The sequence below is a fragment of the Takifugu rubripes genome, chromosome 17, assembly GCF_901000725.2.
Source record: "Takifugu rubripes chromosome 17, fTakRub1.2, whole genome shotgun sequence".
Taxonomy (NCBI): Eukaryota; Metazoa; Chordata; class Actinopteri; order Tetraodontiformes; family Tetraodontidae; genus Takifugu; species Takifugu rubripes.
The window spans coordinates 7,560,327-7,587,303 of record NC_042301.1 but is presented as its reverse complement, the minus strand read 5'-3'; the positions used below and the strand labels follow the sequence as shown (position 1 = coordinate 7,587,303).

At 43.4% G+C, this 26,977-nt stretch overlaps 1 protein-coding gene across 2 annotated transcripts in view; it reads right to left on the bottom strand.

Annotated features, from left to right (window-relative positions):
- Window positions 1-818: 818 nt before the first annotated feature.
- ctnna2 (catenin (cadherin-associated protein), alpha 2) overlaps window positions 819-26,977 on the bottom strand; it is a 233,440-nt gene continuing 207,281 nt past the window's right edge. For both annotated transcript variants that reach the window (XM_029850881.1, XM_029850880.1), the window contains exons 13-18: window positions 20,636-20,787; window positions 20,177-20,290; window positions 13,379-13,560; window positions 12,636-12,741; window positions 3,109-3,243; window positions 819-1,844 (exon numbers count right to left, since the gene is read on the bottom strand). In XM_029850881.1, coding sequence (XP_029706741.1) covers window positions 1,557-1,844; window positions 3,109-3,243; window positions 12,636-12,741; window positions 13,379-13,560; window positions 20,177-20,290; window positions 20,636-20,787 — 977 coding nt within the window. In that variant the 3' untranslated portion in view covers window positions 819-1,556. The remainder of the gene's footprint in view (window positions 1,845-3,108; window positions 3,244-12,635; window positions 12,742-13,378; window positions 13,561-20,176; window positions 20,291-20,635; window positions 20,788-26,977) is intronic.

Sequence of the window (26,977 nt, the reverse complement as noted above, 5' to 3'; positions counted from 1 at the left end):
TCGACTGGCCTGGGAACGCCTGGGGATCCCCCCGGATGAGCTGGAAGAAGTAGCTGGGGAGAGGGAAGTCCGGGCTTCTCTTCTTAGGCTGCTGCCCCCGCGACCCGACCCCGGATAAGCGGTAGAGGATGGATGGATGGATGGATGGATGGATGGATGGATGGTTTTAACAGGACCCGAAAGCAGGCAAGAATGCAGTGATGAAAAGTCCAAAACTAGGTTTTATTCAACAAACACAAAAATGGCAGTCCTACTGGACTGTAGGGAAGCACAACTTCAAACCTCCGGGGTGCACAGAGAGCTCCAGCGCGGAGCCAACACAGGAGTCCAGTTCTGCACATTTCACGAGTCCAGCAGGACACCTCCAACGAGCAGGGAAACGCACCAAAGACAAGAGACCAAAAATCACCAAAATATTCCGACACTGGTAGGCAGGAGTTTAGTCCTTAAATAGTTGGCTAGATTGCTGAATGACTGCAGGTGTGTCAGCCTGCGGCAGGAGCATGGTTCCACCACGCCCCCTGCAGGAAAAACCAAAAACCTGGAATCCTGGACCCCAACAATATCTCTATATATAAATTTACATAGCCATGTCTCACTGAAGTAATGAGACTTGACCTATGACCCTGAATCAATCAACACTGATTCTTGTCTAGTAATAGAGTTTTATTCCTTGGAGCCTTTCACCTGTACAGCTTGCCCACATCCCTAACAATTATGTCAGATTCTCTCGATGAATAAAAAGCATCAGCAGTGTACATTCAACTTAAAAGGCTGAGAGAAATGATTGTGGCAAGAAAGACACAAAAAAACCCAAGTCAAGTTGAGGGGTTTATTAGAGAAGGGTGAATATCAAGGTATTTTAAGCAGGACTTTCTACTCTCTGAGCTGAACACAACTACTTAAACCACCTGTCTATAAACGCTACACATCATCCAGACAAGGTCATCACTGTTAGTTATTGAATCATTAAATAAAGGGAATTTAAAAAGATAATACAATAGACCATAGGTGTGCTTTGGATAAAAACACCATATGGATTATAATGGTATTATTATAAGGAACAAGGAAACTACGGGGATGCCAACACTTCCAGGTATTGTAAACACAGATTATGCCTAGTGCTTAAGATTACATTCAAATTGGGGAAAAGAGCTCCTTCATGGAACCATTAGAATATCCATTCTGCTTAAATCTAAATACAAGCAGGACAACTGCCACCTTTGTGCTTTTCATTCCACTTTTTATGCTTACATGTTTTTTCCTTTGTAATTTTCATATATTCAAAAATGTTTTGGTTGGTGTCACATTGTGGCTATCGCACACTAAGCTATAACAAGACAGATAAAGAGCGGCACGCGCACAGCTGGAGATGACGACAGTTGTCCTGAGGTGTGACCGAGCAGCACACAGGCCGAAGAGACAGTCTCTGCTCACACAATGTACGGAGAGACTTTCTTTTTATCTTTTCACCACTGGTTGGGTTCTTTTTGGGTGGTGGTGTTGGGGAGTTGGGGTAGTGGTGTAAAACATGACTTGTACTTTACTAATATATCTCAGAAAGAGTCCATGGCCTTGAATTCACTGAGGGCCTGGACGGGAGAGATGTGCTTCTTCTGGGATCCTCGCCTCACACGTGTCTGGCACTCTTCAGGCTTCTCACGTTTTACCAAAGGCTTCTTCTCAGGAGCCTTCATGCGCCAGGACACCACAGGGGAGTTAACGGCTGCTGTGCCATATACTTTCTGGTATTTGGTGGAAGCTACATACGATGCCTTTACAGTCAGCACCACAGCGTTCATTAGGTTCTTGGCTGCTTGGATCAAGGAGGTTGCACTATCGAGCTGCAAGAGGGCAAGAGAGAGGAACTTTTCAGGCTGCTATAAATAACGAAACAAAAACAGAGATTCACTTCTGCACATACAGTATACAAGGGATGGTGTAACAGGCAGTTTATTAGGGGCCTTAAGATATGATGTCTTATTTTAGCATTTCTTAATGAGCAGAGGCATGGGTCAGGGGTACCCCTGTCTCCATTGACATTATGTGGCTGACATTTAAGTTTTGGCCTCTGACCACCTCACACAGAGACAAAACAACTGATTAGGCTTAATGAGTCTGGACACCAGCTGGCCACCATGAAAAGGTTCAAATCGCAGCTGGCCAGTGAGATGTCCAACAATAGAATTTCAAAATCCTAAAGAGCCATATCACAATCAAACCAAAATAAGGAGGGATAGAGAGAGAAAAAGTGTGTGTGTGTGTTGTGAGAATAATTATTCTATTATTATCACTTAAATGCATTTGTATGTTTAGCACCTAAGCAGATGAAGAAGAAACATAGTGTTTTTCACTTTTCTTCATTTAATACACTACCAGATTTATTGTGAGACTGCTTATCTGAAACCTTGAGAGTATCTAGGGAGTGGATGAAATACCACAAAGTGATAACAAGCTGATCTGAATAAACAGAGGAGGTTTGCAGTAGAGCAGCAGAATGATGGCGGGTGTTCCAGAGTGAAGTGCTGCTTGTTCTCCCTTGCAAGGTTACCTGTGTGTCTGTGTCTTTTGTTGATTCACGCAGGGTTTTGCCGAGTTGCTCTGTTTCAACTCTACTGTAACAGTGTGTGTGTGTGTGTGTGTGTGTGTGTGTGTGTGTGTGTGAGGAAGAGAGAGAGAGAATATAGAATAATTTTTAGATCGGCTCATTTCAGCGACTGACCCAAATGTCTGTTACTTAACCAGATGAACCCACTCCAATGATTAAACAGATGTGGATCATTTACCAATGTAATTTGCAAAATCACAATCGTTTGACAACTTGTGGTTTACACCATTGGAGGTGAAGATTCTTTTCCTTTTTAGGATTTATTTTCCTTCCCTGGCAGAGCAGAAAAATACAGACACTATTGTTTAATTTGGTCTTTGTAAATCTTCATACAGACACTATTGTTTAATTTAGCCTCTGTAAAACTTCATTTAGTCACTTGTACGTAGATCTACTGCAACACGTAATCTGATTTAAACAAGGCTTTTCTTTTTAATAAAAGGAAAAACAAACATTTCTTTCTGCATCCACATGTAGATGCTCTGTAAGAATAAACTCACCCCAGACACGATGAGCTCTCCACCCAGATTCTGAACCTCAGCCTTCACCTTGCTGCATATGTTGAGTTGATGGCAATACAGGGCGATCCTCTGCAGGTAAGCCAGCAGATCCTGCTTGCATGCTGAATCAGGGCACTGGAGAGAAAGAAGGGTTGGAAAATGCTGTATTTATTGAGCACTGGCTTCATCGATGAAGCTGGATGAGGCTCACTTGGTTTCAGCAGATGTTTGTATCCAAATAAGAGCTGCCGTTTCTACCTGACAGTGGCAGCTTGGACGACATAGTAGTTGTGCAATAACTAAACAAATCATTGCACTTGAGATTAACATTGACACTCATTGATTTTTGCTCTAAGTTTTCTTACTGAACGATAAAGTCTCTCTTTCATGGTGGTTAAAAAGATGAAATCAAACTGTTCTGTATATGCTATGTTGACATTTGATTCTCTAGCCTGCCTTTTCATATGAAGCACAAAAGAGACTTCAAACTGACAAACTTTTCATTAATCTAGAGAATGAAATGCAGCAAAATGCTATTCTTAGTCAGTAGCATAAGGACATTTTGTCACCAAACAAAAGAACTCTGAAACAATTTGGCTTGGATTTCATAGTTGTAAATGCCATTTTTTGGTGAAACCTCAAGATTTGAACGTTGGTGACTTCTTTCCTTTCAAGTTCATTTGAAGGTAAAATAATCTCAAATGTGCAAATTCCATTGGAACTAACTGTGCATGTATTGCACGTGTACTGACACACAGGCTGGTCATCAGAAGTGATTCTTTAAAAAGTTTTATGTTCCAGCATTGTGTCTTCCTTACCTTTACTACCGTTTTACACCTCTGCAGCAAAACTGTCCCAAGACTCCGCAATACAACGAAAACATGTTTAAATACAGAAAAGTCATCAAAAATCTATACTTTTCTTTAAAATGAAATGCAACCATGATGGGATTCTTGTTTTTACACTGTAACACCATTGAGATTGTCCAGTGGAGAATCTGACAGTCCACAAAGAATCACCAGCAAAGCCTTCACTCTCAGCTATTTACTACAGAGAAAACACTATTTTGCATTCTTTCCTCATAAATAATGAAATCAGTCACATATATAAACTGACACTTGAGAGCTTAAGGTTCTGGAAATGATGGAATGTTTGGTATGTTTTAACTATCATGAAGGTACTTTATGAAAGAATCAGAAAAAAAAAAAATTGAGTTTTTGGGGCGGGCACATTTTTGCCACCAAGTTGCCATGATGGTGCAAAAAGCATTAAGAGTATTCAAGCATTGTAAGGAAAAAAGACTTGAGATTCCAAAGATCTGAATAAATAGAAAAGTTTCTGTTCCAAAAGATGACAGTAACAATAATACGTTTTGAGTGACTTGTGAACACACAGCAGGGTGCCAGGACACACAGCAGGGTGCCATAGGAACCAGTTTTTCACAGCTTGTTGACCAGGACGAAAACAGAAGAATCAACACGGAATGAAGGAACTGCTTTCAAGAACATTAAGTCTCACATCTGCTGAGAGCTTTTCTTCACATCCTTCTCTTTGGCCTCCCACTTGTTTTGGAACCTGACCTGCTCATTATGGCCTTTGCGCTTCTTCAACAGTGAAGGAATCAATCGTTCGGGTAAAGGTAGTAAATGGACCAAACAGGAATGCAAGGACAGCCTTTTGAGGGCTCGTACTGGCTAAATTTCCAGCTGGAAAGCTTCCAGGTGTCAGCCATGGCCCACTAAGCTCCCACTGGACTTAAGAACATTGAATCAGCTGCTGAAACGCTGTGAACATCACTTTCAAGCAACACCTTCCCTCTAGTCATTAATAATAAATGGTCCTAACTAGGACGTTAGCGCCACGAGACGAAGATCTGCTCAGCTCGTTGCCTCCTCGGTCTGGTGGAGCCTCACGTATCGTGCGATGATGCATCTTAGGATAAGGAGTCACATTTCGATATAGGACAACCCACTTCTGGAAGTGCACCCGGTTGATCTCTGGTGTTGGAACTGCCAGAGAGACAGTTGACTGTCATGAACATGAACTCTGGCGCTAGTGTTTGTAGCAGTGTTGAACATCAGACCGCTGCAGCCCATGCAGAATGAGCAGGCTCAGCCTGAAGAATTCATCTTCTCCCTGCATCAACCTGCATTCTCTCTGCTCACTTTGTGATCTGCTCATACCCGATCAACCACCAAATCCCATTACCCAAAATCTGCTGCAACCATCACCGTTATAACTTATGACACAATACAATGAGTACACACTGCACATCATGGCAACCGAGGCTGCCACTGAAGCAGATGAAAGGATGGGAAGACTGGGCGATGTTTTCGATGCCAGTTCAGGCAGACTTAAACTAGGGGATGAATTACTGTCTTCAACAGGGTAATGCATACTTAGACAATCTGAAAATAAACTGCTATTTACAAATTCATCTGTGTCTGCAAGAGCTGAAGAGTTAGACAGAGCAAGATAGATGAAGAGGAAGAAGTAGAGTAGAAATGCTGAAGTGAAAGGGGTTGAGAGCTTTTTCTCCTTCAAGTGCTGTGCTTAAATGATTATAAAAGAGCTTGCTCTCTGCACAAGCTTCCACTTTGGATTGACTGTAGCTCTACATGTGTTCATCAATAAGGATGGTGTCCCATCATGGCAACAAGGGACCTGTGTGAAATCAGTGGGGCAGTCTTCATTCTGACCATCAGGCACAGGTTACCAACAATAATGTGTGAACATACATACAACAACACAATGTTGTTTTTTTCAAAGAAGAAAATATGTGTTATTAAGAAAGTCAATTTCCCTACGGGGATGAATAAAGTAAATCTTGAATCTTGAAATGTTATTAAGATGCTCGCCTACAGATGCCTACAAAACCCTTTAAAGAGATGTGGTTCTTTGAATAATGCAGTAAACATCAATTAAGAAGAAACAATTTAGAAGAAATGTTTAGTTACTCCTCTGCCTCCCTTAGTGAAGGGAATAGGTGCAGAAAGTGTAGTTTATTTATGGCTATGGAGGCGAGACTTAGCGAGCTTGAGACGCGGTTCCGCAGTTTGGAGTTAGCTGGAGTTGCGTCAAGTAGCCAGGGTAAGCTAGCTGCTGCGGAGCCGCCTAGCGTAGCTACAGCTAGCGGTCCCCCGGCAGCAGCTGAGCAGCCGGCTAGCCAGGGCGGCTGGGTGACGGTTCGTAGGAAGCGTAGCCCAAAACAAAGGCCCACGGTGCACCACCAACCGCTTCCCGTGGCTAACCGCTTTTCCCCACTCAGCGACACACCCGCTGAGAAACCGACCCTGGTAATTGGCGACTCTGTTTTGCGCCACGTGAAGCCGACTCCAGCGACCATAGTTAGGTGCATTCCGGGGGCCAGAGCGGGCGACATAGAAGCAAATTTATGGCTGCTGGCGAGACGTAATCATAAATTTGGTAAAGTTATTATTCACGTCGGAGCCAACGACACCCGGCTTCGTCAGTCGGAGGTCACTAAAATTAACTTGGAGTCGGTGTGTAACTACGCAAAAACGATGTCGGACTCCGTAGCATTCTCTGGTCCCCTCCCCAATCTGGCCAGCGATGAGATGTTTAGCCGCATGTCATCGCTTCGTCGCTGGCTGTCACGGTGGTGCCCCGAAAACAAGGTGGCCTTTATAGACAATTGGAGCACCTTTTGGGGAAAACCTGGTCTGATTAGGAGAGACGGTGTCCATCCCACACGAGATGGTGCTTCTCTCATTTCTAGTAATCTGGCTAATTTTATTAGACCCAAAGTGACCTGACAATCCAGGGTCCAGACCAGGATACTGAGTTGTAGTCTTACACACCTCTCTGCTGCTTCCTTAGAACCCTCATCTGCCAACAATAACATATTTAAAACTATAGAGGTAGTCTCTGTTCCACGGTTAAAAGTTCACCAAGCACAGAGCAGGGGAGCGGTCAATCACCAAAATCTTATTAAAATTAATACTGAAGCACAAGTTGGAGAAACTAATATCACAATTAAGTGTGGACTGTTAAATATTAGATCTCTTTTGTGTAAATCCCTGTTAGTGCACGACCTGATAGCGGATCGTCACATTGATTTATTTTGTCTTACTGAGACCTGGCTTCAGGAGGAGGAGTATGTGAGCTTAAATGAATCTACTCCTCCTACCCATCTTAATTATCATATTTCACGTGTTACTGGTCGAGGAGGGGGAGTGGCAGCAATCTATCACTCCAAGTTATTAATTAATCCCAGACCAAAACATAGCTTCAGTTCATTTGAAAGCCTGACTCTTGGCATCACTCATCTGAACTGGAGGACAGAAAAGCCACTTCTGTTTGTAGTTGTATATCGGCCCCCTGCTGGGCCACATTCAGAGTTCCTGTCTGAGTTCTCTGATTTCTTATCTGACTTGGTCCTTAGAACGGAAAAAGTCATTATCATTGGAGACTTTAATATCCATATGGACGTTATAAATGTCAGCTTTAGAAATGGCTTCATTTCATTACTTGAGTCAGTTGGTTTCCTCCAGCAGATAAACCAACCAACTCACAGCTTTAACCACACCTTAGATCTAGTCCTGACTTATGGTGTTGAGGTAGAACATGTGTCAGTGTTCCCTCAGAACCCAGTCCTGTCAGACCATTCTTTGATCACTTTTACATTTATGATTAAGGATTCTTCTATCCTCAGAGCTCAGTCTTACTATAGCAGATGTCTTTCAGATAATGCTGTAGCTAAGTTTAAGGAAGTGATCCCTGTGCTGATCCCAGGACCACCGTGTGTTTCCCCAGGGATCAGTCATTATAATCTTAGCCCTGCTGAGGTTGACTCTATTGCTGAAGGTGCAGCAACCTCACTGAGAATCATGCTTGATTCTGTTGCCCCCCTGAAAAAGAAAATAGTAAATCAGAGGAGGTGTGCCCCCTGGTATAATTCACATATCAGGACCCTCAAGCAGAAAGTGCGAAGACTGGAAAGGAAGTGGCATTCTTGTAAAATAGACAGCTACCATGTAGCCTGGAAAGACTGTCTATTAGTTTACAAAAAGGCCCTTCGCAAGGCTAGAACAGCTTATTTTTCTTCTTTGATTGAGGAAAATAAGAGCAACCCCAGGTTTCTTTTCAGCACTGTGGCCAAATTAACCAAGAGTCACAGTGTTTTAGATCCACGTATCCCTTCTTCCCTGAGTGGTGAAGACTTCATGAGCTTCTTCACTGATAAAGTTCTAGCTATCAGAGAGAAAGCTAACCAGGCCATCCCAACAACTGGACCATCACCAGATGTGCCGACTGTGGGAACATACAGGGTCTCCAACGAGCCCTTAAGCTCCTTCAGCCCTATATATTTTTCTGAGGCGTCATCGCCAATTCAGAAATCCAAGACCACCACGTGTCTTTTAGATCCCATCCCAACACACCTGTTGAAGGATGTTTTACCATTGATAGGCAGTTCTATCCTGGACCAGATCAATGGTTCTTTAGTGTCAGGTTATGTACCCCGGTCCTACAAGGTGGCAGTGATTAAGCCGTTGCTTAAAAAACCATCACTGGATCCTGATGTCTTAGCAAATTATAGGCCAATATCCAACCTTCCTTTTATCTCTAAAGTTCTAGAGAAGGTGGTGGTGACTCAGTTACTGGAGCACCTGCAGAGGAACAGCCTGTTTGAGATGTTTCAGTCAGGCTTTAGAGCTCACCACAGCACAGAAACAGCACTTCTTAAAGTCACTAATGATCTTCTCATAGCTTCCGATCATGGACTGGTCTCTATGCTGGTTCTGCTGGACCTCAGTGCTGCTTTTGATACAGTTGATCACAGCATCCTGTTACAGAGACTGGAACATGTGATTGGGATTAAAGGGACAGCACTAGACTGGTTTAGATCATACTTATCTGATAGATACCAGTTTGCCCATGTCCATGGTGTTCCCTCCTCATACAGTAGGGTTAGCCATGGAGTTCCTCAAGGTTCTGTACTCGGACCAATCCTCTTCACATTGTACATGCTTCCCTTACGGAACATTATTCGGCAGCATGGGATAAATTTTCATTGTTATGCTGATGACACTCAGCTCTATTTATCCATGAAGCCCGAGGAGACAGAGAAGTTAGTGAAGCTCCAGACCTGTCTTAAAGACATAAAGTCCTGGATGTCTTCAAATTTCCTCCTCCTTAACCCAGGAAAAACTGAGGTCATGGTGTTTGGTCCTGAACCTCTCAGGGATAGATTAGATCACATGATCACTCTAGATGGTATCTCATTAACATCTAGTCTCTCTGTGAGGAATCTAGGAGTAACTTTTGATCAAAATCTCTCCTTCAACTCACACATTAAATTAGTCTCTAGAAGTGCCTTTTTTCACTTGAGGAACATCACAAAGATCAGGAAACTGCTGACGCGGCATGATGCTGAAAAGTTAGTCCATACATTTGTTACTTCCAGGCTGGACTACTGTAACTCTTTATCATCAGGGTGTCCAAACAACTCTTTAAGAAGCCTCCAGTTGATCCAAAATGCTGCAGCCAGAGTTCTGACAGGTATTGACAAAAGAGATCACATTACTCCTGTACTGGTGTCGCTTCATTGGCTGCCCGTCAAATTTAGAATAATTTTTAAAACCCTTCTTTTGACCTACAAGGTCCTCAGAGGCCTAGCTCCATCCTACCTGGAGGAGCTAGTGATACCTTATCAGCCCAATAGACCGCTCCGCTCTCAGAATGCTGGTCTACTTGTGGTTCCCAGAGTTTCCAGGAGTAGAATGGGGGGCCGAGCATTTAGCTACCAGGCCCCCCTGCTATGGAACCAGCTCCCTGTCCAGGTACGGGAGGCTGACTCCATCGCTACTTTTAAGATCAGACTCAAAACCTACCTCTTTGAAAAAGCTTATTGTTACTAATTCAGTAGTTCCAGTTACTATCATAGACAGACAAATTATCATACTTAGGGGGTCGTCTAATCGTTAGGTCACATCTTAGTTATGCTGTTATAGGCCAAGGCTGCCGGGGTCCGGAAACATGATCACCTGACAGGTGAGGGTCATGGTTTCCTCTCCTCTCCTCTCCTTTCCTCTCCTCGTCAAGCAGACTAGTTATGCTGATTCTTGTGTAGTTTTTCTGCTTCTCCCCCCCCCCTCTGTTTATTTACAGGTATCGCCGCCCTCGGAGCTGCATAATGACCTCCGGCCCCGCTGAAGTGATTGTGCATCATATTTTTTGTGTGTGTTTCTGTGCTCTGTGCCTCTCCTCTCCTCTCCTCTCCTCTCCTCTCCTCTCCTCTCCTCTCCTCTCCTCTCCTCTCCTCTCCCCCTCCTTCTCCTTTTCTTCTCCCTCTCCTCTTCTTTCCTCTCCTCTTTCCCCTCCTCCTCCTTCTCCTTCTCCTCTCCTCTACCTCCCCTTCACTCTACTTCTCCTCTCCTCTACCCCTCTCCTCTCCTCTCCTACCTATCCTATCCTCTACCTGTCCTCCCCCTTCTCCTCTCTCTTTACCCAGCCGGCCATCAGCAGGAGGGTCCCCCTACATGAGCCTGGTCCTGCTCAAGGTTTCTTCCTGTTAAAGGGGAGTTTTTCCTTGCCACTGTTGCTTGTCTGGGGTCAGGCCCTGGGATTCTGGAAAGCGCCTTGAAACAATTTTGATTGTATAAGACGCTATATAAATAAAGATTGATTGATTGATTGGGAGTGCTGGAAGTAAGACATGAGACCAAGACAGAAACATGTCTAGGAAAACATTAAAGTGAGAATTAAAGTTGGCAAACCAACAGTTCCTTTCATTTCAGCAACCTTGGTGTCAGCTTCACTCTGTACCTAAACACCGTTGAATGTTGACCATCAGCATACCAGCTAAAAAGTGATGCTACAGCAAACATGCTCATGCTGACATGCCTGTGCGCTCTCCCCGATTCTGGATGGACCATCTTGCATGAGGCAGACTGACACCTGCTCTCTGAGACAAATGCTGGCACACATGGAAACACACCCCAGCATAATGAACCTTCACTTTTCATCTTTGTTTGTGTTAATTACAGTTTCATAATCCAGGATGTTGGGAAGAAAATAGCAATGCAAGACTGGGCGGAAGAGCTGCTGAACTGCTTAATTCTTAGCAGAATCAGTCAGTCAGATTATAGCAGAGGCCACCTGCTGCCCCAGCAGATCATCTTGAGCAGCATTTCAGGAGTGGACATATTTCTGTTGAAACTAAATAAATGACAGTGTCTTATGGAGAGTTCATCCTGTAGAGGCTGCAACTCACTTCTACTGTTTTTCACACATTTGTTACACTTTGGAGATGAGTCCTTGGTTGCTTGTCTGCATGTTGGCCGAGTACCAAGAACTGATGTTTCAGTCCATCTTGAATTGACTTGTTTTGTTAAGAGCAACTTTTGGCTTACTGTCGACATGCTGATGTTGGATTTAGTTGTTGATAGTGTCTGTGTGTAATCCTCTCACCTCCAAGTTCATGATTCTGGGAATTAGAAACTTTCAAAAGATTTGTTCTTATAGACAAACTGGACAAGTTGCCGAAAAAAACAACATATCTTTGGACTCTGGCTGGAGCAACTGAAGATAACCTGCAATGCGGAGATGAGAACAGGCCTCTCCTTATAGTAGAGACACAAAAAGAAGAGTTAATGAGCATTATTGGCTAATTAACTCATGAGCATCACTCATCTGTTCAAACGAGAAAAAAGCCAGCGTTGACCTAAAAGATATGTTTAGAACAATGTAGCCCTTTAAATGTGTGAAGTGTTTCCACTTCATCATTTATTTGATGTCCTAAACTAACTAAACTGCTAAATGTGAAGCAGCTCCAGTTGTGATTGGATCACAGGACAAAAGACTTGATTACCACGAGTCTCAAATTTGCAAACAAAGAATTTGTGCATCTACCCTCCGAAGGAAGGAGGCCCAGTTTTGATACTAAAGCGGACACTAATCATTCCAAAGGTTAGCTTGCAGCAGTAGCAATCACACCGACATTGTGTTGCCTTTAGAAATCACTGTGCATTGTTCCCAAGTGGATTCTCGCTGCTTACGAGAGATGGATGAACGTTACTCGTCACTCGAAGTGTTGAATGCTGATACATTCTGCTTCATCTGCTATATGAACACATACTCAGCGTACACACGTATTTATTTTCCCTTGACACAGCACTGATGGATTAGATATTGAGAATGGGCTGTCAGCTGGTTTCAGCCGGCCATCAGCAGGAGGGTCCCCCTACATGAGCCTGGTGCTGCTCAAGGTTTCTTCCTGTTAAAGGGGAGTTTTTCCTTGCCACTGTTGCTTGTCTGGGGTTAGGCCCTGGGATTCTGGAAAGTGCCTTGAAACAATTTTGATTGTAAAAGAAGCTATATAAATAAAGATTGATTGATTGAATGATTGATTCAGACAGGTTCTCATCTGATTCAACATTATAGGTTTTCGATGGCCACACTCACTTTCTCTAAATCAAAATGTGCTCCGCTGGCACCAACAAAGATACTGTCAGAGTAGATTTCACATTAACGGCAAGTGTGACAATAAGTAGTTTCAAAGCTACCTGATCTGCAACAGCTCGGGCCAATTTGTCCATCCTGGAACCAGCCTCTGCAATCTTCTTAGCAGCATTGATCACATCTGAGGAGTTCTTCAGGGGGCCTTTGCCTCTGGGATGATTCAGAGAGTTAGAAGGAGAAATAATTGGAATGAGGGTGGAGCTGTAAGGGCAGAAGAGATGCACAACGTCCCTTTCCCTGAAAGACCTTAGCTCTTTGTTTCAATCGGCCACTGCTAACCAGTTTGTTACTGGTCTGATGAACACCCCACACATATTTAGTGGATCTCAATAAACTTCCCTGATCCCCATCACATAAATTTGATTTTGAATTTCCTTATTGCAACAACGCTTCTTTCTCACTTTACTGAGAAATCTGAGTCACTGCAAAGACAAGTAGTCTTCTAGTGAATGTCACCTCTGATAGTTTAAAAAAGAGAAATGAAACAAAAGACATGAAAAATCTGCAAAATTAGACATTCGACCTCTGATTTACAGAGATGTATTTTGCTTTTTATTGTTTGCTCCTCCCAGGTTGAAACATATTGAGTGACCTTTCTGTGTTGTTTAATTTCTAAGCTCTGATCAACCTGGGGTCAGACACAGACGGCTGTTGGCAGGTAGAATCCTCTGTTAGTCGCTCTGTGCGTCAAACAGGGGAACAGCGTCATTTTATGCCCTTCTTATAATTGCTCAGCATTACATGGCAGCAACATGTGGCTCTAAATATCATTGGAGCTGCTTTTTACCTGGTGAAGTCTGTCATCTCCATCATGATCATACACATCTGCTTGGCCAGCACAATTATGTCATTGCCATTGTCATCCCACTTGGCCACTTCTGCATCCAGCTTGCTCTTCTCCTGTCTGAAGCTCTCCACCTGCTCAGCAATCTTAGCCTTTTCTTCCTGTGGAAGCTGAGCCATGATGGCCTGGAGGTGATGGAGACAGAAGCATTGTTAGAAAACGAATGGCACTTGTAAAAGAATGCAGGAAGGAGGTCAGAGGAGTGGAATTTAGGTAAGGAAGGGAGATCAGGATGGGAAGCAGAAGAGCATGAGGAAATGAGGAAAATAGGAAAATAGGAATGGGGATGTGGATTACAAGAGAATAAGAAACATACAAAGAGGACAATTTCTCCTTGTTTTCTGCAACTGTTTGGATCAGCCCTAAACTGATATATGTAGCTGAACCTTTTCAAACCTCTTGACATCTTGTATCCGTAAAAGGAAAATTCATTGGTTTCCCTTCTTGGCCTTTGGGGGCAGGTCCACAACCGCGTAGCTGTTAAGGCCACGATCGCAGCCAGTAGCCACTATTATTTGGGAGATAAATCTATAATTACTTTGCTTCGTGGAACAGAGAATGAATAATGCATTTGTTCAGCATTAATCAGGCAGGTGAGAAGGAAGGAGGAGTAACCGGGTTTCCATTGAGTCGATTCCATCGGGAATGAAAAGCAGTACGGTGACTAAAACCCCACCATTGCTTTTTCTAACACACATCTATTATTGACTGCCCTTCAAGATATTCTATTCTCTTAATGAAATAATTGTCCCTTTCCTCCTTTACCCTTTTTCTTATTGTCTTTTTCAGAGCACATTTGGCATTAGGGGAAGTTGACAGGAGATCTTAGGAAATCAATACACCATTGCTCAATACTTCTTGGCTGTTGCTTTGTTGCACAAGTGTGAAATCCCATCAGTCATTGCCCTTTAAACGGCCAAGTACCTCTTATTTTATCAAGTATAAATCTGACATGTGTTGTGGATTTTGTCCAAAAAGCACGCATGAAATGTTTATAAATGAAACGCCACAAAACACCAATCGGGAAGTAAGTTTATATTGTGCAATATGGAGACAGCAAAACTCCAGTACAGGTGTACATCAGAAAAGTGCCTTTCCAAAGGTGAAAATTCAGAAAGCATATGTACTACAGTGAGCCTTCCTAAACAGGTGACATTTCCAGCCTGATTGGGGAACTATTCCTGTCTGGCTGCCAAACATGCAGTGTCCATTTACAGATGTCTTTACAGGCTCCAAGCTTCTGCTGACAATTGCATTTTTTTTTCCAGTAACTGAGCCGTTTGACAATAGCCAGGCACTTGTTGTCTATATGATAAAGTCAACATGGTACTTGAAGCTGGAGAACTTTCTCATCACATGAAACCGAGCAAAATTGTAGGATCAGACATCTTAGAATGTCTTTTTTTAAACCTTTTTTTTTTTTTAAAACTCCGTTCCAATCATGTTTAGATAGTCTCAACTATAACGTATGGGATTCCATTGCTGTTCCTTTTGTTTGGTGTCTTTTTCTTTAGCTTACATGTTCAAAATAAAGATTTATCTATCCAACCTGTGTGGATTTGGGGCATCCAAGTCTCCCACAATGCATTTCACCTCTGGTTGACAGCAACAGTGGCTGAAAGTACAGATATCCAGGAGGGGGCATGCGGTGATGGGAGGCAGGGCCAGCAGATCCACCCTGGCATCATGTTAAATAACTAATAAAAAGTAAAAAATGTAAACATGTTAATTGGTTTCAAGCATGAAGTGAATTCCTACACAGTTCAAATCAGCTCATTATTTTTGTGATGTGTGCTGTGCTGTGATTGTGCAAAGATTCACAAAGTGGATTGAGACTTGTAGTTAGCTGCTGTGTCTCCATATGTGACTAATGTTATGTCTGCAGACAATTTTATTATAGCCCCCGACTTCCAAAAGTCTGGTCAATATATTTACTGCACGTGTAAAGCATATTTATTGTTGTTGATGGGACATCACATCCCTGTTCCTGCTCTTCTTCTACTGTCGGAGAAAGATGGGTACACACACTTCATTTACAAGTAAAGGGGAGACCATTTTTCTTAGTTTCTTTCTTCAACCTTTTGTTAAATAATCTTTGATAATTGAATAATGTATCAGTTTAAAAAGTTCAGGTTTTTGCAGAGCAATCTTGACTTTGTGTTTCAACAAGTTTATCTGGTGGATTCAGGATGCAGTTCGGCTGCACCCTTTCTGTAACAAATGTGCTCCTTACTTTGAATAGAATGCTAAAACAAGAAACCTATGTAGTGATGAATGTGCTTATCTCTTGGGTTCATCAATATTTAATCTAACTCTCTGGCCATGATCATCACTGCATGCACATCACTGCACCAGGAATATGCTCCACAAATCCGTACCTGCGTGCAGAGTTTTGAGCTTGACTGCTCAATACCAGTAATAGGAAAAAAAAATTGAGAGACTCAAACCCCAAACCAAAAACAGTCTTGGATCATGCACAACTGTCTAGTCTAAAGACATGGGCACTAATTTAAAGCTGAGGTATGAGGATTTGGAAATGATAGGAGTCAATGGAGGCTGGGGGGATGAGGGCTGTTGGTGCTGGGGGAGAGCAGTTTTTCAATAAAGGTATTAAATAAAGGTAAACAGTTGCTTCCACATTTTCAAAAAGGAGTAGGAAGAAGTAATGACTCATTAACTCGTCGCTAAATGACTTGTGTCCATAGAAATACAAGCTGCACAGTGGTGACCTCAGCCCCTGAGGTCGGGGGCTGATTGCAATTAGCAATGAAAACTTTAAAATGCTTTAAAAACTTTTTAAAAAAGAGTCATGTGGACAACAATGATGAACATGTACAGGATGGTAGAAACAGGAACAGCAACATCAACAGCAGCAACAACAACAGCACTAACAGACTTCCGGAAGCAGATAGAGGTTAAGACTCTTCATCCCTGTATTTAGGGAAATTAAACTCTTAATACTTGTGTTTGAAGTGATTTATGTTTTTTTAGGCTCCACATTCAGACGGTTCCAGAGTTACATTCCAGTGACTGAATTAGGGAAACTTTTCTTAATTGTGTAAAGTTTCAAAGTTTTATTTTCCCCTTAAATTTTTCCCTCTCTCTCCCTCTTCCCTGAGACATGTCCTGGGTATTGTACAAATAATAGGTTGTTTCTTGCTTTGTGCATGAATATTAATGATTGAAGTTGGATGATGTCACAAAGCTTAAGTGGTTTGGTAAATAATTGATTGCATGATGTGTTCACCAAAGGCCACGTTGTGGATTCTTCTGATGGCTTGTTTCTGTAGAATGAACACTAGCTGTAAAGAACTGATGTAGGTGTCACCCAAACTTCTATGCAACAGCTGGACGGATGTCATAGTTGGTCATCTAATATAATCTGAAGCTGGTCTATGCTAACACCCTCAATCTGCATCTGAGCTTGATTTTTAAGATTGTTCTTATAAAATCCCATTTTGTTTTGAGAGACAGCTTGTTGATGTCAAGCCGTTTTTATTTGACCAAGTGTGGATAAAAACACCCCAAACCAACATCAAAAACAAAAGATAAACAAAGACCTGAGAATTTCAGCTGCCAGCCATTGTGAGAAATCTCACAACTTCTTTACAATCCAATTAAGTTGTGAGGACCAGATTTAATGCCCTCACTTTCCAAAAATGTCTCACTTTGATAGCAGAACACATATTGTGGTACTCAGTATGTAGCAAGTAAAAGAAGGCAGGCAGGCAGGTAGGCAGGCAGACAATCAGTCAGTCAGTCAGTCAGTCAGTCAGACAGACAGACAGACAGACAGACAGACAGGCAGGCAGGCAGGCAGGCAGGCAGGCAGGCAGGCAGGCAGGCAGACAGACAGAAATTAAAACCAACATAGCCGTTACTATAGAAAATCTGCTGAGCAGACTCAAGTTGACTTTCTAATATGATATGTGTTGGCATCAACTCTGAGCATCATTGATCAGCTCCAAAAAATCAGTCAGCACTGGCCTGACTGATCACCTGTTTTATTATCTTAAGTGCAGGACGGTCATCAGGACACATTGTTGCTTTTCTAGCTCCTGTACCTACTGGGGCATCTACAATTGCACTGGCACCTCTCTGGTGGAGGGTCTAGGTTTCAGAGGTACGCCATGCTTTTTCTAGAAGCCTCCTGAAATCTTGAGAGTCCGAATCCTAATTTTAGAATGTCGTATTTCAAGACATACTGTGGCTCTGTTTTTCCCATCCTGGTTGAACATTACCGAGATGTAGCGTGACACCCGGTAGGTGACACAGAGTCGGCCATTGATGACATTGTGAAGGTGAAGTGGTGTCACAGTTTGTTCAGATTTGTATAGTGTTCATAGTTAGCACTTAAGTCAAAGAATATACATCACAGGCACAGAGCAGCATTAAGCACAGACAAGGTCTACAAACCCCATGTGAGCTATAGAATTAGTGTCAAGCCCATTTTATTGCAGCATCTGAAGTTTCCTCCTCATCTCATCTGATCTACATTCTAACACAAAATCTAACCAACTTCTAACACAAAATCAAACCAACTGCAGTCCAATAAAAGTATAAAATCTTCCAAAATGATGTCAAGGATTTGGTTTGTGTTCAAATTCACCCTGAATTCACCCTGACAAAGTAAGGAGAGTTAGTGGGGGGAAATTCTAAACACAAAGGAAAGCTCCAGCGCAGCAGTAAACACACCATCCTACTGGGATGTTGTCAGGAAAGAGGGAAGATTCCCCCCGTCCCTCCTGCCCCATCCCTCCTCCCCTGCTTCTCTAGAATTCACTTATCCCCAAATTCCTTCCCCTACTTTACTGATAACAACAAGGAGCGAGCCTTGGGAGCTTAACATAGTGGCAAATCCAGCAGAGGGAGTGTTGTGCCAATACACTCTGCGACTCGGCCATGTCTGCAGGGATTAGAGGGCTTTCAAGGTTTCTTTACTGAGCGATGTGTCTTGAAAAGACTTTAATCTGTTTCATTTGAAATAAACTGCCCAGACATTTGGGTGACCTATCAACAGTGCTATACAATCAGTGTGTTTGAAATATATGTTGGGAACAGGACAGTTTGTGGATCACACAGACTGTGACAGAGGAGGCCAGTTCTTTTTTTTTAATGTCTTCCTCTTCTTCCGTGTATTTTTCTGGGTTTGTTTGACTTTCAAACTTGTCCTAATGTTTAATTACAACAGAATGGACAAGTAAAGTTCAGCACAAAGGTAGCACTCTGAACCAGACCCCCCTGAGGACCCACCACTTGATTTTATTGCTTTTCACACCGAGCAAGAGTGAGACATGAGTGAAAGGCAGAAAGTGAGAGAGTGATATCTTGTCGTACATAATACCGACACAGTGACGGGGTATGGAGGGATCTTGGCTGCAACCTTCAGTTAGCTCAAATCATCACCTTTCAACATCTGATGAAAGCACTTCCTGTTATCAGGCTTTGCAACCTGCAAACACCACAGGCTGAGGTTGCCCCTCCCCAGCATTCCACAATAAATACATCCTAAAGGATGAGCTCAGCTGTATCAGTCAGAAGATGCATCTGAAGATGTTCTACATTTTTACCAAAGAACACTCCTAAGTTCCGAGCTGATCAATCGAGCTCGGCCGAACAGCTGTTCCACTAAACCAGATTATAATCCAGCTCCTAATCACAGATTGGCAGACACAAGTTATCACAAAGCCACACACTGCTACTTCTTATAAAGTTGGCCACACAAAGCTGAGCGCCGCGAAAACTAGCGAACAATTGGTTCCGCGGTGCTCCTCTATGCTATGACGCTCAGATTGCCGTACGATGTTGCGCTGTGGAAGCCTGAGTGAGAGGATGTTCACAACAAAGTACTTTGCATCATCCACTCCTACGACCTTCCTGAAGTAACAGTTGCTCAACCAAGCCTGGCTGTGTTTTCCTCACCCATGTGGACGACGCCATTTTAGAATCGTCAAAATATCTGTTTGTGGTCTCTAGAGAGCTGTGAAAGAGATGTAAAATGAGTTGTATGTCCTTTGTTGACAAATAATTAGTGTGACCCTGCAAAAGCATCCTCTCAAGAAAGAAGAGTTTCTTCAAAATGTGATGCTGATCAACCAAAATTCCCCGAAACAAATACTTGAAATGAAGCCGACTGTGTCATGAATCTATATTTGACCTTCACGTATTGAAAGTAAATACTGAAATAACCTCTGAGAATCAAACTCTTAATAGAAGGTCATTATAATCGCTGCTTTATTGGTACCTTTGTTAAACACAAGCTGCTTTTCATTTCAATTAATTTTCCTTTCTTTTGCTTCACCCCTGGGTATGCAGATTATGCAGAGGCAATATGAGTCAGGTGTGTGCTGCGAGGAGAAGCAATGGACCAAATCACACCACAAGTATTGGCGCTCCGGTGGACAAGCGGTGTTCTGCTGGGGCCAACTGATCCCCTGTGACTCTTCCACAAACTGGGTCCAGGTGAAAAAAGTTCAGAGTCTGATCCTCACCATTGTGCCAGAACCACACAAGACTTTTTTCTTTGTTTGTGGGGCATCTGAAGTTTGACTTTGGGAATTACTTCTTTGTGAAACTAATTCTACACCTGACATCTCTGAATGAAAAATAAAAGTGTATTTAAAATTCCACTTTGTTTTTCATGCTGTGTGAGTGGACCTAGTTAATGTACTACTGTCACGTTTCACTTCACATGGGACATCAGCCACTGTTGCAGCAGTCAGCAAGCCAAGATGAACTCACCCGAGCGCTCTGTCCAGCAATAAGCTGGTCATCTTCTGTCTGAACGCTGGTCCTGCTGCGAGCATCATAGTCCTCCTGCTCAAAGTCAGAGTCATCTTCCAGCTCTTCTGGTGTCTGCGCCAAAGACAACAACATCTGTACTGGAGACAGCCCAGACCCTCAGCAGGTGCCTATGCACTTGTTTTAAGAGTTATTAATAATAATGAAAAACAATTATGAAACACATTTTAAATAGACTTACACAGAGTTAGCTTAAAAAAGAAATGCTTGCAAATATTGGGCTAATTTATCCAGTATTTCATTCCAAAATAGCACAAGTTTCTTAGTTTCATCTCCAGGATAGTGACCACCATTACATTCCACTTGTGTATTCATTATTCAAGCAAAAAGTACTGAAAAAAGGATTTGAGTGTAGAGCATTTCACTATCTATCTCATTGAGAGAAACTAATAGACGTACCCTTATCATAAGGACAGCTTTCCTGATGTCGCGGACACCATCGTAGACCAAGCGGGATGCGTCAATGAACTCATTTTCCTCAAAAGCTTGTGGGGGGTTGGTACTCAGGGCTTCAATAGCTACCTCCACTTGTTCAGCAAAACGGGGCATGACTGCAGGAAGACATTGAGATTATGGGTAGAAATGGGGGAGAACAATAGAAAGGTCGGGGCATCATGAGATAAAGAAAGCAGAAACATTTCTCTGGATTTCTTCCATTTGATGACATGACTGCAACCTTTTCCGTTCACCTTCAGGTCTCACACTGTCCTTAGCCCCACGTGAGCGAAAGCCAGGAAAACGTGAGATGTCACTCTGTGCATTAGGCACGCCAGTAGTACAGTGCACACCAATCAGCTGTTTCAGCTTGGGTAAGCCACACTAAAGATTGGCCTGTCTTCAGCCATGCATGCTGCCACGATGTTGTGCAAAGCGGCAATCGATACATGCATGCCTGTGTGAGAAGACGTGCTGTGTGCCCTTTGCTGTTCCTAGCAAATTCCTGACTGGTTTTGTTGTGTCTTCCGATTCCCCCCAGAATCCCCCCGGAACCGTTGCTTTTATAAGCTGAATAATGTTGCATATGAATGGACATTATTAAATTTTCAATCATGTTATTCAATCATGAATATTTAACAGGCTACTTTTTGGAGAGAATTTTCTGTTTTTTGTAAATGTTTATGTTTTACGTTAGAATTAGTTTAGATGTTAGGGATAATATAATCATTAGCAAGTGTAAAAATGATAAGCAGTCAGTTGACCCTTCCTTGACATGACTGTAGTTTAGATAATTGTAATCAGGGGAGACAGTCAGGCTGAAAGTGTTATTTAGATTCAGTTTCAGATTCAGAAACTTTATTTGTCCCACATGGGGAAATTTACAGCACAACAACAGCAAAAGCACACAGAAAAAATAAAATTTGGAATAGAATAGAGAATATACAAAAAAGGATGTATATATACAATAATCCAAGATAAATGGATACTCAGCCCTTGTATACCTGTACATAGTACAGAGGGTGTATACAATTACATAACAAAATATATAATATTCAGTGTGTGCTATCGGGCATTATGTTTGTTGTGCAGCCTGACAGCAGCCGGCAGGAAAGATCTGTGATACCTCTCCACACAGCAAGGGTGGAGCAGCCACTAACTGAAGGAGCTGCCCAGTGGTGTCAGGGTTTCCTGTAGGGGTGGGACGTGTTGTTCAGCATGGATGACAGCTTAGCCATCATCCTCCTGTTTCCCACACCTCCACTGAGTCCAAGGGACATCCCAGGACAGAGCTTGCCCTCCTTACCAGTCTGTCCATCCTCCTCCTGTCCCTGTCCATTATACTGCTGGACCAGCAGACTATCACATAGAAGATGGCTGATCCCACCACAGACTCATAGAAAGTCCTCAGGAGTGGTCCCTGCACCCCAAAAGACCCCCAGTCTCCTGAGCAGAAACAGTCTGCTATTGCCCTTCTTGACAAGGGTGTCTGTGTTGTGTGTCCAGTCCAGGTTATTGTTTAGGTGAACACCCAGGTACTTATAGGTCTTCACAACGTTGACGTCCGTTCCCAGAATGTTCAACGCTGCAGGCGGCGGGTAGTTGTTACGCCTGCGGAGATCCACCACCAGCTTCTTGGTTTTACTGGCGTTTCTCTAGAGGTTGTTCCGAAGGCTCCAGTCCAGAAAGTCCTGAATAAGTCCTCTATACTCCGTATCATCCTCAGCAGTGATGAGGCTGACGGCAGCAGAGTCGTCAGAGAACTTCTGGAGGTGGCATGATGACGAATTGTATGAGAAGTCTGCAATGCAGAGGGTGAACAGGAAAGGAGCCAGAACTGTTCCCTGCGGGACACAAGTGCTGCAGAGAAGCCGATCTGACTCAGAACCCTTCACTCTCACATACTGTGGTCTTTGTGTGAGGTTGTCCAGAATCCATGTTGTGAGGTGGTGATCCATCCCAGCGTCTTCATCAGATGAAACGTCAGAGCTACCGGCCTGTAGCTGTTGAGCTCCTTGGGGTGCGGTGTCTTCGGCACTGGGACGATGCGGGACGTCTTCCATAGCTGTGACACTCTCCCCAGCTTCAGGCTCAGGTTGAACGTATGACTGAAAATCCAATACAGCTGGTCTGCACAGAACTTCAGGAGCCTGGAGCTGATGCCATCTGGACACATCAATTTCCTGGCCTGTTCTTCTTCAGGGCCTGCCTGGAGCAAGGAGGTGTTGGTGGGAGGGATGGGCATGGGCCAGAGTGTGAAGGGTCGGGCATGTGTGAGCTGAGGGTCATGAGAGAGGGGGAGGGGGGAAGGGATGAACAGTGGATTGGGGGCACAGACAGTGGCGGGGGTAGCAGCAGAGGAGACTGGGCTGGGGGAGGGGTAGGTGCCTGATCAAATCTGTTGAAGAACAAGTTCAGGTCGTTTGCCCACCCCCAGTCTCCCACAGGTGGGGACTTCTGCCCCTTGATCTGCTGCAGCTGGTTCTCCATCTTCCGCCTGTAGTTGTCTTCTTCATCCTCAGCTCCCTCTGCACAGACTTCAGCTCCTCCTTCACTCCAGACAGAAAAGCCCTCTTCTTCTCCTTCAGAAGAGCCTTTATGTCTGGGGTGATCCAGGGCTTGCTGTTGGAGAAGCTCCGTACAGTCCTGGTGGGTACAGTGTTCTCCACACAAAAATTAATATAGTGATGCAGTGTGTGGGATTGTAAATGTCCTCCCCATGGGTATCGCTGAATACATCCCACAGAGTTGAGTTGAAACGGTGTTTAAGGGCCTCCTCGGCTTCTTCAGACCATTTCTTCATTTTGTGGGTTACAGCTGGCTGCCTCTGCACAAGAGGTTTGTACACGGGCTGGAGGTGTACAAGGTTGTGGACAGCACGGCCCAGGGGAGGAAGAGGGAGAGAGTGGTATGCATCCTTGATGTTGGCATAGAACAGGTCCAGTGTTTTATTGTCTCTGGTGTGGCATTAGATCCATTATATTAAAGTTATCTCTTATTTGCTTTTACCTTGTTATATTCTTTATTCTTGTTATATTGTTTCTCATTACTTAATGTTTCTTATTATTTGCTAATGCTTAATGTTCATGATGCTTGTTGTGTCAACTCGAACTCCTCTGGTCAAGGGCGACAGAAATGCAGCTGCTGTGGAGAAGTGGCATTGACTGGAGACAGAGCTGCAGGGCATGACCCAGGAGGTGTTCTTTTAATCTGTCTGATATGGAAGAATGGGCTGTGTGCGAGCTAAGCTAATCAAATCAGTGAAGACCTACGTATAATCTCACCATTATGACTCACAGTCTTTTGCTTTGTTTGGGACCTGCTATCTTGTGTTTCCCCCCTCCCTTAGGCACATTTCGGGGGCCAGAGCGGGCGACATAGAAGCAAATTTACGGCTGCTGGCGAGACGTAATCGTAAATTTGGTAAAGTTATTATTCACGTCGGAGCCAACGACACCCGGCTTCGTCAGTCGGAGGTCACTAAAATTAACTTGAAGTCGGTGTGTAACTACGCAAAAACGATGTCGGACTCCGTAGCATTCTCTGGTCCCCTCCCCAATCTGGCCAGCGATGAGATGTTTAGCCGCATGTCATCGCTTAGTCGCTGGCTGTCACGGTGGTGCCCCGATAACCAGGTGGCCTTTATAGACAATTGGAGCACCTTCTGGGGAAAACCTGGTCTGATTAGGAGAGACGGTGTCCATCCCACTCGAGATGGCGCTTCTCTCATTTCTAGTAATCTGGCTAATTTTATTAGACCCAAAGTGACCTGACAATCCAGGGTCCAGACCAGGATGCAGAGTTGTGGTCTTACACACCTCTCTGCTGCTTCCTTAGAACCCTCATCCACCAACAATAACATATTTAACACTATAGAGGTAGTCTCTGTTCCACGGTTAAAAGTTCACCAAGCACAGAGCAGGGGAGCGGTCAATCACCAAAATCTTATTAAAATTAATACTGAAGCACAAGTTGGAGAAACTAATATCACAATTAAGTGTGGACTGTTAAATATTAGATCTCTTTTGTGTAAATCCCTGTTAGTGCACGACCTGATAGCGGATCATCACATTGATTTATTCTGTCTTACTGAGACCTGGCTTCAGGAGGAGGAGTATGTGAGCTTAAATGAATCTACTCCTCCTACCCATCTTAATTATCATATTCCACGTGTTACTGGTCGAGGAGGGGGAGTGGCAGCAATCTATCACTCCAAGTTATTAATTAATTCCAGACCAAAACATAGCTTCAGTTCATTTGAAAGCCTGACTCTTGGCATCACTCATCTGAACTGGAGGACAGAAAAGCCACTTCTGTTTGTAGTTGTATATCGGCCCCCTGCTGGGCCACATTCAGAGTTCCTATCTGAGTTCTCTGACTTCTTATCTGACTTGGTCCTTAGAACGGAAAAAGTAATTATCATTGGAGACTTTAACATCCATATGGACGTTATAAACGACAGCTTTAGAAATGGCTTCATTTCATTACTTGAGTCAGTTGGTTTCCTCCAGCAGATAAACCAACCAACTCACAGCTTTAACCACACCCTAGATCTAGTTCTGACTTATGGTGTTGAGGTAGAACATGTGTCAGTGTTCCCTCAGAACCCAGTCCTGTCAGACCACTCTTTGATCACTTTTACATTTATGATTAAGGATTCTTCTATGCTCAGAACAAAGTCTTACTATAGCAGATGTCTTTCAGATAATGCTGTAGCTAAGTTTAAGGAAGTGATCCCTGTGCTGATCCCAGGACCACCGTGTGTTTCCCCAGGGATCAATCATTATAATCTTAGCCCTGCTGAGGTTGACTCTATTGCTGAAGGTGCAGCAACCTCACTGAGAATCACGCTTGATTCTCCTGAAAAAGAAAATAGTAAATCAGAGGAGGTGTGCCCCCTGGTATAATTCACATATCAGGACCCTCAAGCAGAAAGTGCGAAGACTGGAAAGGAAGTGGCATTCTTGTAAAATAGACAGCTACCATGTAGCCTGGAAAGACTGTCTATTAGTTTACAAAAAGGCCCTTCGCAAGGCTAGAACAGCTTATTTTTCTTCTTTGATTGAGGAAAATAAGAACAACCCCAGGTTTCTCTTCAGCACTGTGGCCAAATTAACCAAGAGTCACAGTGTTTTAGATCCACGTATCCCTTCTTCCCTTAGTGGTGAAGACTTCATGAGCTTCTTCACTGATAAAGTTCTAGCTATCAGAGAGAAAGCTAACCAGGCCATCCCTACAACTGGACCATCACCAGATGTGCCGACTGTGGGAACATACAGGGTCTCCAACGAGCCCTTAAGCTCCTTCAGCCCTATATATTTTTCTGAGGCGTCATCACTAATTCAGAAATCCAAGACCACTACGTGTCTTTTAGATCCCATCCCAACACACCTGTTGAAGGATGTTCTACCACTGATAGGCAGTTCTATCCTGGACCAGATCAATGGTTCTTTAGTGTCAGGTTATGTATCCCGGTCCTACAAGGTGGCAGTGATTAAGCCGTTGCTTAAAAAACCATCACTGGATCCTGATGTCTTGGCAAATTATAGGCCAATATCCAACCTTCCTTTTATCGCTAAAGTTCTAGAGAAGGTGGTGGTGACTCAGTTACTGGAGCACCTGCAGAGGAACAGCCTGTTTGAGATGTTTCAGTCAGGCTTTAGAGCTCACCACAGCACAGAAACAGCACTTCTTAAAGTCACTAATGATCTTCTCATAGCTTCCGATCATGGACTGGTTTCTATGCTGGTTCTGCTGGACCTCAGTGCTGCTTTTGATACAGTTGATCATAGCATCCTGTTACAGAGACTGGAACATGTGATTGGGATTAAAGGGACAGCACTAGACTGGTTTAGATCATACTTATCTGATAGATACCAGTTTGCCCATGTCCACGGCGTTCCCTCCTCATACAGTAGGGTTAGCCATGGAGTTCCTCAAGGTTCCGTACTCGGACCAATCCTCTTCACATTGTACATGCTTCCCTTAGGGAACATTATTCGGCAGCATGGGATAAATTTTCATTGTTATGCTGATGACACTCAGCTTTATTTATCCATGAAACCAGAGGAGACAGAGAAGTTAGTGAAGCTTCAGACCTGTCTTAAAGACATAAAGTCCTGGATGTCTTCAAATTTCCTCCTCCTTAACCCAGGAAAAACTGAGGTCATGGTGTTTGGTCTTGAACCTCTCAGGGATAGATTAGATCACATGATCACTCTAGATGGTATCTCATTAACATCTAGTCTCTCTGTGAGGAATCTAGGAGTAACTTTTGATCAAAATCTCTCCTTCAACTCACACATT